Here is a 16037-nt window from a genome sequence, read left to right as displayed (position 1 = left end):
TTTTTTTCCCCCAGCAAAGAATTAATCAAGTTGTTGAAAAAGCTCAGGAAACGACAGACTACTGAACAAAAAGTGGGCAATTTTGCACACCCAAAGTACTGAGTGGGAAATCTAGATATTCAACTTGCCAGTTTCAAAAAATCCACTGCAGAATTGCTCACTATATACAAGTTCTGGGGACTTGTGAGATTGATTATTGGCTTGGTGTAGCCTAACTATATTGCCTGGCACTTCTGTAATACTCATTTTATTAAGAAAAGTAATTCTGATCATTAGTTTCAGCATGAAATAGTTTTCACAGAGGCTTTTTTGTGTTAGCCTATGAGATTCTTCACTAAAGAAAGAAATCAGTATGTCAGTGCAGTACCGCACATCTTTGAAGTTAGCAAAATTTAACTGCCCAGATGTTTCATGAAAGGCTTTCAATTCAGATAGTATTTTCAGCCTGGCTGACTACCAGAAAATAAATACCCTTCAATTTTTCATGCAGCCACCAGAGTGATAGCTTTTCTGCTCTACCCTCCCCCACCGCAGTGTGGGTTTTATATTCAGGTCCCATAGTGCCACCTCGTGGCCAAGGAGGCAAACAAGCGAATAATGAAAACAAAAATACCTTTTTATACTGAATATAGATAAAGACTTTACTATGTTTTGTCATTGTCACACCTAAAGTTTTTTAAGCAACTTGTAAGAAGGGCTTCCCCATAATACCCCTATCGTTATGAAGAATGCAAACTAAACCCTCAGCTGCCTGCCAGTTCTACAGTTCTGCTTTTTAGAAACACTTCTGCTTTTTTTCCTGTAAAAACTTCTGTTTGTTCCTGAAGGTTGCTGAGGACCCATTAACTTCCCAGCCAGTCAGTACTCCCACAGCACATCTCAAGAAGAGATTTAGAGGTGGATGAGGTAATTTGCAGAAGCAGTAATCCCCATAAGATCAAGGAAATCTAATAGATGAAAACCATTTCCCTTTCTTTTTTTTTAAGCCAGTGAGCCCACACTAGGAGGAAAAGCAGGCCGGAGTCAGGCATAGTTCTGACACAGAACTTGGTATGTTCAGAGCCCAGGGCGCACATTGTTCAGCAAACTACTGTGAAATATTTATGCTACTCTCCACAGTTTAAATATCAAGGGCTTGAAATGGAACATAGAAGCTCTCTTGAGTGATGAGCTACTGAACAGAGATGAGATAAAAACATCCAGGTCATGTGGGAAGCAACCAAAGCTGAACCATGAAGGGAGACACTAACAGATCCTTAAGATTTCCCCTGCCTTCCTTCAACTAGTCCAATCCTTCCTGATCCTCACAGGTGGCTGAAGACCTGCTAGGTCACAGCAATAAGCTGTTTGCAGCATGATCCATTAAGAGTAAGGCTATGGGGTGAAGAGAACTGACCTTTCCTTTTATCCCTCCACATCACCAACTGAGAACATTTTAGAGCCCAAGCTCTCTGATATCACCAAGTCAAAATGCTCATACAATAAAGCCACCTCAGGTAGATAAACCTCATCCTCATCTTGAGTCTCTGCAGAAAGCAAGGCAGAAAGAGCCCTCGGCTTGCTTACGGTGTTCTTCCTCTCATCACCGTCAAGGAGAAAGGCCTTCTAGAAGTTCCATCTCTGCTACCTCTTAAGTCAACAGACTCAGATAACGGGACAAAAAAATATCACTGAAAGGCAGTTGGAGAGGACAGGAACAGGAAAAACGGTTTTCAATGACTCCCTTATTTTTTAAAGGCAAACTGTTTCTGAAAGACAGAATTGCCTGTTAATGTCTTACACAAGGAAAAGCGGTAGGTGCAGAGTTAACTAAACAGAAGATGCATTAGCCCACTTGGATTCCAGGTCCACGGGGAGCAGCAAGCTAAGCAAGTCCGAGCTGCTATGGGAAAAGGATGTCTCTTTAGGATTAAGGATCCATGCTGGAAAGTACCAAGATCACAAGTTTTGACTGGGTCAGGAACACATTGCCCTACACATACGGGATGTTTTGTCAATTGTAGGCAATGCTTTGTCAAAATTAATTTGAGTATGTTGCAACTTAAAAGAGTTAGCAAAAATATTTTCTTAAACAATTTCCTCCAGCAGTCCAGTCTAAATTCTAGAGAGGTCAGCAGAAGTAATAGCACTAATTTAAACAACTGGAGAAATCTAACTCTTTTAAGCCACTAATTACCTTCAAATATATAATTAACTCATCATTTTATCAAGTAGGAGAGACTAGCTGCCACTTCCACTTCTTCCATTCCAAATCAGCCACCGATAATAGATGCATATGTTTGAGATCAGTCAATTAATCAATTAGCAGTAGAATCAATACAGATTGCAGCTATTGATTCGAATACAAGAAGACTGTGGAATAGTCAACAGACCACTCCGAAGAGAAATATGCCCTGGCAACAGAGGTGAACACTTAGTTTCCCACTGACATTTACACATGAGGAAAACAGCAAACTATACAGGAATATGCAGTGCAAACAAAACCAAAAGTCATCCCCCCAGATGTAAATTAGGGCAACTGATAGCCAAAGCAATATAAGCAATATGGAATGTTTACATTGCCTCCAAGAATTGATGCAGCCTGTCAGAAATTAAGGTGTGGGAGTTCAGATGGAAACAGAGTCAGATTTGACAAAGCATGGCCTCTATAACAAGGTTTCTTTATTCTCACTTGCTCTTCATAAAGTTGATACCAAGTATGATCAGACAGAGCCAGTAGCAGTGCAATGTCTTTTTTGTGATTGCCTGTAGATACCTAGCAGGAAATACTGCCATTCAAAGCTGAATATTCAGAAGGTACTGAATTTTCCAGGTACTGGAAAGCCACAAGGCCCCATTTGCTATACAAGAAAGTTTTATTTGCTGTCTAATTTGCAGTTGCAACTGCAATCTTGCTGAACAGATATCTTCTCATAGGTGGTTTATGACTCCAGCACATACAGGTCCTGTCCTCTTTGGACCAACATAAATCTTATGCCTACACCCTGCTTCAACATCTGAAGGAGCAAAGGAATCTTTTTTCGTGCACGTCCCAGTACAGACAGGTTTCCAAAGGTAATGAATAGGAGGGGAGGTACTTGGCATTATTCTTGAGTAGTTTGCCAAACAACTTGATGTCCTCTCCCTCCTGTAAAAAAAGTGCTTATACCAACTTGGACAGCAGATCTACACACAGCAATTCAGTGCCAAACTGTGTTTGTTTGTTTTTAGAACTGCAGGAATTACACAGAATGTGGGTTTACCAGCAGTACTGCAGGGCTAGTCCAAGGCACTGCCTATTCTGCCCATATAAGTTTGGTATCTCCCTGAGCTGCTCTCATGGCATACTTAACAGCAGCTTTAGTCTTCCTTCAGAAACTGACTTATGCATAAGGGACAATCTAACTTTAATTGTTCAGAAGTATGCAGTGCTTTCATTTAATACAAATCTTTTTAATCATTACCCTACCTTTTCCCTCTGGAACCAGCTCTGTGTTCAGCATAAAGCAGTAGGTAGTGTTCTGTTTGCCAGCAAATTGAGCAGGTCTCAGTGAATTCAGCTTTGCAGTACACGCACTCTTCCTGTTCCAATTACTGCAGTTACATAAAACTTTAAAGCTGTTTCTTTAACAGCTCAATTTGAGAACAGCTTTTTCCTAGCAATGACAAATGTGTGTGTGCTAACACAAGTTAACATCTGTAGTATCCAAGGCTGAGATTGTCAAACACTCCAGGTACAACTGCAGTCCACACTGAGGAACACAGATGGGGATGAGACAGCACACTTAGCCTTTCTGAGTCAGGTACAGTAGGATAGCTAGGGGGTTCTTCAAATCACACATTACCAGATAGCCTGGCATAGCCAGAGGAGGTTACAAATATGACAGCTGCAACTTACAGACCATGCTTAGAACAGTCATGTTAGATCCAAGCCTTAAACAGGCATCGCTTTGAAAACAAGCCAGTTGGTTAAAGCAGAGGTCAATCATCTCTTTTATGGCTGAGTAAAGATGGCACACAGACACATTTGGACAGGCAAACATAAGGCTGGTGAATAAGAGCCGGTGTAGCAGTTCCAGACTCAACCCAGAGGAGCTTCTGCTTTCTAGAGCAACAAGAAGCTGTTTTTCAATCTGTGAGAAGTTTCCTGGTTCCCACTGAGATTTAAACCCTTTTTCCGGGGTTCACTCCGCTCCTTACATCTCTTTTGTTTCATGCTCTAAGCAGCGTCCTGCTTTCTTACAAACGCCTTTTTTTTTTTGCCCATTACAGTTCCTCCTTCAAATCCCTCCAACTCTTCATTTCTCCCTTCACAAATGAGGAAGAAGCCACTACTATTCAACCACGGGGCTTAAACTGAAGATTTAGTTCTCCAGACAAATCACTAACCCTCAGTCCACCTCAGCCCCAACCACTACTCTGAGATGGGATAAGCTAATGCAGAGCATGCCATTCTATGAGCAGGTAGCACCAGGTATTTTGTCTCCTTGGACTTGCTTTTATCTTTCCTTACAAAATTACTTGTACCTCCTACCATAGTAAACTACTGGGCAGAGAGTAAGATGTATAACACGACATACAGCCAACAGGTTTTAATAGGAGTCTGCGTGAGGAAAAATAGATTTTTATTTTCAAAAAGAAGCATGACTCTAAAAGTAGCTGATATATGATAGCAGAAAATATTTGGACAAGAAAATAAGCAAGGAAAAAGGATATCAGATTTATGATAAAATTGCCATGCATCAAAAAGTGGTAAAAAAGAAAAATCTGGATAAAGGGAAAACACAGGAAGAGATGAGCTCTGCATGTTTGGTGGCAGTAATTTCAGGAACAGATAGCTAATGACACTGATCCACTTCAGGTGCTGTTAAGGTACACAAGCTGCAATAGGAGAACGACCACAGGAAGATAAATCACTGAGAAAGAACAGCGTACAAATGAAGCATTGTTTAAAACAGGTTAAGCATGCTCTGCTACAGACTTATCAGCTAACTTCCCTCTACCTGCTCATATTAAAGATGATGGATTCACTGAACACCACAGCACAAAAGCAGTGAAGGAACTGGCCTGAGAAAGACCCTTCTGACCCTGACACCTACATGTGGAAAGGTACCGTGGAAAGCAGATGTGATAATTGTCCTATCCAAGTGGTTTAGAAAGTAAAGTGTTGCTGTTTCCTTTGTCCTCTGTAAGACCTCTGGTTTTAAGAATCGATTACTTTCAAAAAAGCAGGTGGTAATTCATTTTAGTGGGGATACGTTATTATATCGAAGTAAAATAAAAGCAGCTGAGCTCAAACTGCAAGCATTCAGTAGCATAGGTCGGATATTTTGGAGAGTGCAAGACATGAGAGCACTTAGAAGCTTGCCTTAGAAATAATAATAAAGCTAATTTAATCCCAATCTTACATACCCCAACATTTTGATCCATGTTACTTTTTAATAGGATAGAATACAAGCAATTGAAACAGAAGGTTAAGTAACGTTCCCTGTCGGGGTTTGCCTGTACTGTAAGAGAAAACACTGACCTGCAGCCATAATAACAGAGGTGACATAGATGCAATGGTATAAAACTTGATGGCAACCAAGAGCAGACTGCTTTTTGTTGTCTCCCTCCCACCTTGCTTCTTCCAACATTAAGAAATGCATTGCAAACCTGTAGGTCTTCAGCAGGTGCTCACTATCACTATAAAAACCTTTAAAGATAACCAAAAATTCAACTTGGTTAATCTATAACCTACATTAGGTAGTAATAATAGCAAGTTGGCACTTAGTAACTTAACTATGTAACTTAGTGCTGAGTCCTCTGCACACACAGTGGGAAAGAAAACAGTACATCAACTCCTAGTTACTTCAGGAAAAGCAAAGTGCTTTCTATTCTCAAGTAATTATTCTATCTGCGGCAATGAAAAAATATACTGGTTATTGTGTGTTGGGCCCACATCCAACAAATGTTAGCTCAGTACCTTTCAATTGTCTAAATGCCCTAATAAAAGAGCATGAACCAGTGAAACCCTGCCAAGCGCTACAATGGCCTCAGCTGAAGGACAAAAGCAACATATTGCAGCAGTTCAGTTCTCCCACTACACAGTCAGAGCACTATCAATAGAGCTGCCAGCTGTTAGCCACAGTGGAGTAAAACCCAGAAGCGCAAGGCAGCTCTGGTTTTTACCAACGTAAAGTTTCAGGTAGCTGAAGCTTCAAGCATCACAAGCCCCCTAAATATCAGGTCTAGACAGCATCACTAATAAATTTGCACTGTATTTCAGAACAAGTACTATTATGAGGCATGTTACTCACTGCCACATCCGACCTCAGACACAGATGGATGACGTTATGTTCATTTCTGGGTCATGTTTGCTAGGACTAAAACAGCTACTGTTGTAGCTCTGCATGTGTTGATACATCACCAGAGACAACACAGTGCCTGGGTTCACAGCACAGAAGTTGTAGGATCATTGTAATTTACTGTTTGAAAAGAAGCTTTCTTCAGCAATTTTAGTACCTTTATGTCTCAGGCATGTTGCAAACAACAAAAATTTGAGTTAGCCTAGCTGAAGTCTTCCTCATCACATAAAGAACCAAGACTGTCCACTACGGAGACAAACATTAAGATAATCTATTTAAACAAATACTTATCTGCTGATTTTTCAGAGCAGTTGCTGGCTTGTGCTTACCTTTTATAGATTCTCCTTTTCCTATTATGGTGTAACCAGTTAACACCAGCTATATTGTCCTCTGACCTGTGTGCTCGTATCAAATTACTGCACTCAAAAGACAGCAGTTCAGATCTCTACCCTAATTTGCCTTGAAAATGCATCTTGTTGCTGATGTTAATACTAGTCAGCTACAGCAATCTTCCTCCCCTCTACCTTCAATTTAAAGAGAACTTTCTATAACAGCAAATTTAGAAGCCTCCCCTTCTTGCTTCACTGCATACTACTAAACGATTCAATTACTGTGACAGTACCCAGATACTTCTGGAGATTAAGAATCATCCTGCAGAAAATAATGCTCACCACCGCACCCCTCCAACTGGTATTTACATCTATAAAAGCAGCTGGTTAATTAAAATTAGGTCCAGCACTTCATTCAGTTACTCATAAACATGAAAGTAAACATCAGATGGACAGAACATTACCTCCATTGCTTTTGTTTCAGATTCACCCCTCAGCGTCTATAGGACAGGACTTATAAACTTCACTATTTTCAAGTGGTTCGCATGATTCCTTTCACTTGCATGGCTTAAAATTTACAGACCTTCATTACCATTCCACACTTGGCTGCAAGTCAGCAAGTTTAAGAGCTCCAAGGTGCTGAGATCTAATAAAACCTGACAGATGTACAGTCCTACAACTAGAGATTACAGCAGCTATAACACTAGGAGAACTGCAGTTAAGTCTATCAAACTATGTGATTTTAATGTATCCACAAGAGCCTTCCGTTGCTTTTCTTCTCCTAATCTGGCATTGTGTCCCATTTGATATATGGGAAACCAAGAGCAAAGGTAGCAATTAGAAATCGAGTGATGGTCAATCATTTCTTAGTATATAATTTGATGAATTCTGTCAAGGTTTTATAATAGTCTCACCTGTAAAAGTTAAACACTGGGGCTTTACAAAGCTCATGCTTTAATTGCGGAGGAGTCTATAGGTATGTAACATCTCAGACTATTACATTTCTGAGAGCAGTCCTGTTAAATTAACATTTACTTGAATATTCCTATGTGAAAAGGTTAGCCTTTCCAGTATAATCCAGGTGGCTCAGCCTTTAACGAGAATCAGATGAGAACTGCATTACTGCTAGCGCTGAAAAGAGTCTCATCAGCCAACTACACATCAGTATATAGACAATTCCCCTGTACAACTCCACATCACTCACCTTAATTATCCCAGGAGTTAGAAGTATGCTGACTCACAAGTTGCACACCAATGCAAAATACGTTCTTGGGCCTTCAAGACAACAGAAAAGCATACAGATGTTCCACATACCTTCAGACAAAGACCCTGGGACACACTTGGCCACCTCCTTTGTTTTGAATTGCATATTTCCGAAGCATTCCATTTTAGATGTCATTTGGCACATTCAGTACAACATAAGTCTTACGTTTCATTTGCGCATGGCAATGAAACAGTTGAACTTCAGAGAAGTTGTTTCAAAACCCATTTCATTAGTTTCAGTTACCTGCTTTGGTGGATGAGCGATACCTTCGCAGCCCATTCTAAAAGGCTGCCCTTTTGCAGGAGTGTGGAAAGAAGCTCAGTCCCTCACTAAATTTAAAGTTTTATTTATAGAAAGGTCACTGCCTTAGTCGGTTAATATTTACATTTAGGTAACACAAAACAAAACAAACTAAAAAGCCACAATTACAAGGTAGGCTGACAAAGATACAAACAAACAATAGTAGAATTAATTGTGATCATTTCCACTCTGATTTAGTCCGAAGTTTTAGAATTTCTTAATCAGATTAGCAGGAAGAGAAGATTTGTCCAAGTCATCGAAGTATGGGTGGTTCAAGGCCACTTTGCCAGAAATTCTTTTTGCAGGATCATAAATTAACATTTTCTGGAAGAAAAACAAAAGGAAACATTGAATACCCATTTTATGAGGGAGTAAATGTGAAGCAGATAAATATTTAACCACAGTAATAATCAGATAACTAGAAATAAGTTCTTCCCTATGTTCCATAATACCTCACAGAAGTAGTTATTTCTACCTAGCATTAAGAATGGTATTAGTATCTAACATCCCAAAGTGAAAAACCATTTATCCACAGCCCACGCTTGTATCAGGGTACCACATACATCAACTAAACCCAGAATCAATTATCAAGTTGCAATAATAATTAGTCTCGACTGCTCAGTTAAGGGAAGCTGGTCAAACTTAGTCTGCTAAAGCCTATAATACTTTCATAGAACAGTGATCAGGCACTTGTATTATTACACTGATATTGAATGAACTGTTGTAAAGCAGCTTGTTTTCAGTTTGGTGCAGCTGTTCACAGTTGAAATATAGCAACTGTTCAGCTACAAGATCCTGGTTAGGAGAGAAGTATACTTGCATATGTAAAGCAGATGGATCTGATAAAAACAGCTCTAAAACACGTATTTCTTTTTGGAAAGTGACTTGATTCGATGGGAGAAAACACAATGGATGCCATCTCCTCTAAAATAGTCCTTGTAACTTTCTAGAAGAGAGGCAAGAGACCTGCTTTGCTATCCATTTAAAAAAAATAACAGCACCCACAGCTTATATTGTGCAACCTGGCCAGAAAGAAGTATGGAGCAACCACATGCAATTGTATGCTTGCATGTAGACATAATTAATTCAGGTGGACATCCTGCAGTCCTTCCAAGCCTTATGAAGGTTACATGGCTTTAGGACAACTCCGAGTTTTCATATCTAGCATAACTTTAAGATACTTTAAAAGCTTCCTTAAAACTAGCCAAATCCCTGCCAACTAATACTACCCCGTTTTAAAGCTAGTTGTTTTACGTATTGCCTCCATCCTCAACAGTCTACAGAACTACAAACACTTTCACTGCCACATCCGTGCTATTGCTCTAGGAACAAGCTGTTCATTTCTGTTCCTTTAAGATTGTATCACTTCAGCCTGAAGCAGGACTGCAGGAAATTTAAATGGATTCCAGATGCCTCGAAAGGCAGCCATGCCACCATCAGTAGGCAGCTATAGAAAGCTCAAATTTTAGTCTTAATCAAAGGCAAAACTTGATGTAATTCAATATGCTTGAAGATTAGTATACTGTTACGATCACTTAATGATTTTTTGGGTGCATGAGTAGCAGCCAAAAACATGTTTTTTTCATGATGAAGCCACCACTAAGCTCAGTCCAGTACTTAGCAGGCCAGTTAAACATATCCAAAACACTCACTTGCCTGTTCAATTGCTTTCAGCTTTTAAATAAAAACAGTACCAATTCCATTTAAAACTCATTTAATAGTGATGCTCTCAGTGCATAAAGTTGAGGATAATTACTCTGCAAGTCAGTTTTTTCTGTAAAATACTGCTACAAGCCATCCAAAGAAACTTTAACAAACATTGTTTAGTTCGCCAACCTGAACTATGGTTCTGTTCTCAGGAAGAACAAGTGAGACATTGTAGTTATTTGAGCTCCTTGAGTAACAACACCCAATTATACATAATAAACGACTTCTCTTGTTTATGTCCGCATAAAACAGGAGCCAGCTGCAAGGGTAATTGCTTTACAGGGCCCTCCTTGTAGCAAGGTGGTTCTGAAGTTCCAGCTTATCTCAAGATGCATAGAACAACCCCCAGCTATATGTAAATCTGTACCATGTAAATGGATCTTTAGCAAAGCCAAATGATCGAGTCATCCAGGGTCATTCTTGATGTGCACATAAGGATGTCTAAGAAATAACGCAGATTCATCTTCAGTGGCAGCACGTGAGCTAAATGAAGTCTGAGCAGGATCTTGTTAAATAAACTTGGCCACAGTATTTTAACTGCTTGGCCATGGTATTGAAGGAAATTCACCCTAGCCACAAAATACAGAAGTCATTCAACCACAGGCAAACCTCCAACTTAACATTAAGATACAGTTGACATAGACCCTTCATGCTGACCTAAACAGAAGAAGAAGGTATCAGCTACAGGCTTGTAGAAATTAGAGAGTACTTGAAACTACCTGCTCATTTCTTAACAAGCAGTTTAGGAGAGAATACTTACAGACAACAGATCAAGTCCATCCTCATCTAAGTTTTGGACATGTGTTTCCAGGCTGCCAGGTTTCCATTTTGGGAAAGTGTTTTTATAGTCTTGCAAGGATTCCACATCAGGCCACACATCGTTGTTGGGTGTCCCTAAAGCTCTGTGCAAGCATAAGCAAAACATTAGATCAGACTAGTATGATGACTTTAGGCACTGCTGTGATCTTAGTATGTTCACAGCAAGGGACAGTTTGTTTCAGCATGACATACCTGAAGATTCTGAAGAGCTGATCAATCTCCGAGTCCCCGTGGAAAAGTGGCTTTTTAGTTGCTAACTCTGCAAATATGGTACCTATGCTCCATATATCTACAGGAGTGGAATAACGAGCAGATCCTAGCAGTACCTCTGGAGACCTGTACCACAGTGTCACTACCTATTAAACAAAGAATTCTTTATTAGATAAGTTTATAGAATCAAGTCTTCTAATTGACTGCGACCACAATGGCTCATTCATCACTAAAGAATATTCAGCTTTTTTGATAAAAATAATAACCTGTTTGGACTAGAAGCTACAAGCATCAGTGAAAATACTTGCATCAAACTTCACTTAAAAGTGCACAAAATTCTATTGCAGTAGTTTCTACTGCAAGCAGAGCAATTGCCTGCACTCCTTCACAAAGAGCAGGAAGCACACTTTTAGCATCTGACTGATCTGGCCTATCTAACGCACTGTCGAGGTAACAGCAGCAGTCATAAGATGCATTAGCACTTCAGAGTAAAACAGGGTCTGGGGGTTGGAAAGCCATCAAGTAAAACTAAACTGAAATATAACTTTAACACTACTAGCTTATGACAACTTTAAAAGCTCCGTGATTCTATTTGCAGCTCTTTCATAAACAAGCAGTACAAGGAAGCTAGTCAGCCTTGCCCAAATTACCAAAAGTATGTTCAACTCACTTCATGAGTGTATACCCGCACTGGAATTCCAAAGGCTCGAGCCAATCCAAAATCTGCCAGCTTAATCACCCCCTTGTCATCTATTAGAAGATTCTGAGGTTTTAAGTCTCTGTGCAGAACTCGTCTTGAATGGCAGAAGACGATACCTTGCAAGATCTGATACAGGTAACTCTGCAGACAAGGTGAGGTCAGAGGGAAGGGGAAAAAAAACATGGCCTTCGCTGAAGTCAGTGGTTCTACAACATAAAGCTGTTTCGTTATATTAATTCCATAGAAGTAGATCCAAAGCATTGCAAATATTGAGTTCAACCAGAAATGCATATAAAAATGAGTTTAGTTCAAGGCAGTTAATTTCATAATTGCATTTGAGAGCAGAACTTTCTTTTAAAGAAAAATTCATCTTATTATTCACAGCTGCCTCTTCAGTCCTTCCTTTTTCCTCAAGGAAATATGAACAGTTAAGATATGAGCAAGAGTTATGACTTGCTTATAGCTTTGTAGGGCACCTTTAGTTTTTAAGTTATACTAAGCAATTAGCCTCATTACCTTAACACGTGAACGATCCAAATATTGGCCTGATGGAATAGTATCCAAGTATTTCTTGAGGTCCATGGAAAGGAATTCAAAAATGAGGTACAGCCTTGCATCCTGCATAAGGACATCCTGAAGACTGAAAATTAAGGATACAGTCAGCTCCACTGCAAAGTACACAGACCTGCTGCTTTGTTTCCCTTCTCAACAGGGACAAGCTGGTGTTTCTATGTTCCTAATACGAAAGGCTTACAGAGCTTTCTCTCAGTCTTCAAAAATTTACTGCACTGTTGTTTGGAAAACTGAGCATATATGAGACAAACACTCTGTATGGTTCTTCTGAATCTTGTGCCTAGCATGAGGCAGGGGAAGTCTGGGGAAAAAAATGAGTTCTTAAAAGAAGCCTGCAGGTATTAGTGCCTAACTTCCATCTGAATCTAGCTTACTATAGCAGAATCATTGGAAGAATGTAAGGGCTCTGCATTAGAATAGGAACCTACTAGATGCAGCAGGAGTTGTACAGGTTTTTAAGCATCTCCTTCATTCCTAATAGATTATAAAGGTTTCTAAATACTAAGGACACCTGGCTGAAACTCGGCCAGTTTTAGGCCACAGTAAATCCAAAGTATTTTGCTACATTAAAGCACAAGTATTTTGCAAGGAAGACAACAGCTACAACCAATTCTTCACATCAGGCAGCCACTGATGGAAGCTTCAGGCACAGATCAGAAGTGCCAGCTGTAGCATTATAGTGCAGCACCTACAGCTCCGCCATGGGAGAGTAAGGAAGCGGCTGGTGACAAAGGCCCACACTGAAGTCAGATGAATAAGTCCATGATAACAAAAAGTTCTGAGACTGACTTAAGAAACAGTTTCCAAGAAGCACACTGTCTCCATTCCTCCAATAACCACTCTCAAGATAATTAACAGAAATACTTTTAATTCTCAGAACGGGTACAACAGAAGACAGATTTAATTAAAAACCAGTGTGCTCTCCAGATTTGAGACTAAAGTGTAATACGTCTCCTTTGCAGCAGCTATGTAGAATGACTGCCTCCTTACCAGAACAGTGGGAAAACAATTTTTCTGAAGAGACCTAGTGCCTTTCAGGGAGTATGGCTAAATACCAGCGTATGCCTACCAGACTATATTGGGATGACGCAGCTCTTTTAATAAAGAAATTTCTCGGATAGCAGTACTTGGAACACCTTCCTCCTCACTTTCTAGACGTATTTTCTTCATTGCAACCACTTGGCCTGTGGTTTTGTGGCGCCCTTTATACACAACACCATAGGTACCTGAACAAACAAACAGGGAAATGCATATAGGAAATAGCGGTTTCAGGTGCAGATAAGTCATTGCAAATAAGAACTACTACATAGGCAAGAATCCTTATGACAACGTAGTGCTAATAGTGCTATGGGCCTCAGCAGAACATATAATTGGAACTAGTGGTAAAAGGAAGGGCTCCCAGTGAAAGGGAGATTGTGACAAACATCTGCACCAGCCTTCTTTTACATTATGGTGCCTTATAGTAAACCAACACCATTGTTTAAAACGCACTTCTGCACACAGGTTCATGATATCACCCTTCCTGCGACAGGTGCAGCAGCAGGACAGAACCCCAGTACAAACACCTTCGTAGCACTTTTTCCCTACCAGGGGCCCCATACAAAGGACACTCACCCAAAGTGCAATATCAGGAGCAACTCGTAAGCAAGGACAGTTGCAAAAGAATAGATACGTTCCAGCTTCCCAAACAGGAAAGCTGACTTCCTGACTCAGAATGCTTTTGCCCTCACAGAGGCACGGGATGCCATTGGCCATTAGTGTGAAGGGAGATGCCTCCCAGCACAGAGCAGCTGTTTCAGACTGTCATCTTCAGAAGAAAGGCAGCCCGAGTGCATTTACATAGAGATAAGACTCCATAGAATGCCAGCAGTTCTCCAGATAGCAGGAGGTCACAACGCTTACAACAGCTGCTAGCCCAAGCTGCAGAACCTCACAAAGCTCCAGGCAGCCTTACTTACCTTCCCCGATCTTCTCTATCTTGGTGTAATCCTCCATGGCTGCGGGCATACCTGGAACAAAAAGCCGTGAGATTCAACAGGAGATTCAACTCCCTGAGTGCAGACGAGTCCCAAAAGTTACACCAGCTCCTTGGAAGTCTGCATCAACAAGATTTATTCGTCAGGAAGATTCAGAGCAGAACATTTACCACTCCCCTCCAGTAGAAGGGGGGGGGGGGAAGCGTTTATTCGGGGGACATCGCTAATAAAACCGCCATCCCCAACTATGAGGCACACCGAGTCAGGAGGGAAACGTGGCCCCTTGAGGAAAGCTCGCCGAGCCTCAGAGCACAGCCTGCTCGGGAGCCTTCCTGGCCATGCGTTAACGGCAGCCTGCCTCGCACCGGGAAACCGACCGCTGGCAGCACGAGGACGGCAGCCCCGCATTGCCTGCAGCCCCCAGCGGCGCCCCCCAGCCCGGGGCCCGGCGCTCCGTCCCTCCCCGGGAAGCCGCCACGCCACGCGGAGCCCCGGAGCGACGCTGCCCGACCTCAGCCGCCACGGCTGGGCTCCCAGCTCGCCTCCGGCGGACGCCGCGGCCGGGCGGGCGTTGTACGGCCGCACTTACAAGAAGGCCTCGCAAAACCGGCTCCCCCCGCTGCCTCCGCTCCTCCCGGCGCCCCTCGGTCACGTTCCCGCAGCGGGTACCACGGCGAACCCGAGGCGCCGGCGCCGCCACCCAGCTCCGCGCCGCGGGGAAGTCCTCAGCCGGAGGCGGGCGCCGCGCATTCGAACCGGCCGCGAGGCGCCGCCGCCACGACCCACCAATGGAGCCGCGCCGGGATGATTCAAAGCGACCAATCAGCGCGCTCCGCTCCGGCGGCGCCAAAGCGAGACGGAAAGGCGCCAGGGAAGATGGGAGCGAGCGGCACGTCCCGCACCACAGCGCCCCCGGCTGGAGTGGCGGCGCTGCGGGAGCGGCACCGGGACGGCACCGGGAGCGGCCGCCCGAGCCGCGGTAGGAAAGCAGCGGAGCGAACGGCCGGTCCTCGGGGTGCCGCGACGTAAATCCATCCGTCCGGCTCAAAGGGCGCCGATCCGCAGCGCGCTGCTGCTGCTCGTTTAAACCGATCGCTTTGCTGAAAGGTCACTGGCCGCTTTAATGCCACAAAACTTCCCTCTGTAGGAAATTAAATCCCTGCGTGACCGCCGCCAGATTAAAATCAATTAATCACCGTGTTGTAAGAGCTTTCAAAGAAGGTCGGGAACGTTACTGAAGATGTAAAGCTGTGCGGGACTGCTGTGGGAACAGCCACGAGTACAGAACGGCCGGTCACTAAAAATCCACGCAGCTTTTCTCATCAAGGCATCTCTGCCAGATGTTGATTTCAGCCGACAGAACTGCTCGCTGTGCACTTCCTTCTTCCCCTTTGCTCATGGCAAAGGCGAGAGGCCTCTGCCCAGCTCCTCCCCCTCCGACATACATCAGTTTCAGCAACATAAATCCTCCGCTTTCCCCTCCCTCAAGGGGAATTATTGCTCCTGAGAAACAGGCACCACACATGCCCTTTGGGTTTTGTTTACCTGGAAGTTTGCGTTCCCAGCACTTGCTGTGATAGAACAAAGCTGTTGCATCACTTTGGGAAGCCCTGGGCAGGAGCACAGTCTCAAATCCAGCACAGTTTGTAGGGAGTGAGTCCGACGTGCTTTGTACACACACAGAGAAGCTCTCTCCTGTGTAATGAATCCAGCACAGCCCAGGCTCAGCAGCACTCGGACTGGCTGCACAGCTGAAGCAAAGTGTTTGTGACACATCCCTCAGGCCTGACCGCATGGCCAGCACAGTCAGCCTGTGTGCGCTCAATAGCTTTG

The 16037-nt window shown here is 42.7% G+C and overlaps 1 protein-coding gene across 1 annotated transcript; it reads right to left on the bottom strand.

Moving 5' to 3' along the window:
* Positions 1-8250: 8250 nt before the first annotated feature.
* CDK1 (cyclin dependent kinase 1) lies at positions 8251-14925 on the bottom strand. Its single transcript, XM_072340284.1, has 8 exons — positions 14794-14925; positions 14187-14237; positions 13298-13454; positions 12172-12295; positions 11626-11796; positions 10938-11101; positions 10687-10828; positions 8251-8543 (listed from the first exon to the last, which is right to left on the bottom strand). The coding sequence occupies exons 2-8, from the start codon at positions 14233-14235 to the stop codon at positions 8427-8429; spliced, it is 924 nt and encodes a 307-aa protein (XP_072196385.1). The 5' UTR covers positions 14236-14237; positions 14794-14925; the 3' UTR covers positions 8251-8426.
* Positions 14926-16037: the final 1112 nt, after the last annotated feature.

Source organism: Excalfactoria chinensis, chromosome 6, assembly GCF_039878825.1.
Source record: "Excalfactoria chinensis isolate bCotChi1 chromosome 6, bCotChi1.hap2, whole genome shotgun sequence".
Lineage (NCBI taxonomy): Eukaryota > Metazoa > Chordata > Aves > Galliformes > Phasianidae > Excalfactoria > Excalfactoria chinensis.
This window is presented reverse-complemented; position numbering and strand designations above follow the sequence as displayed.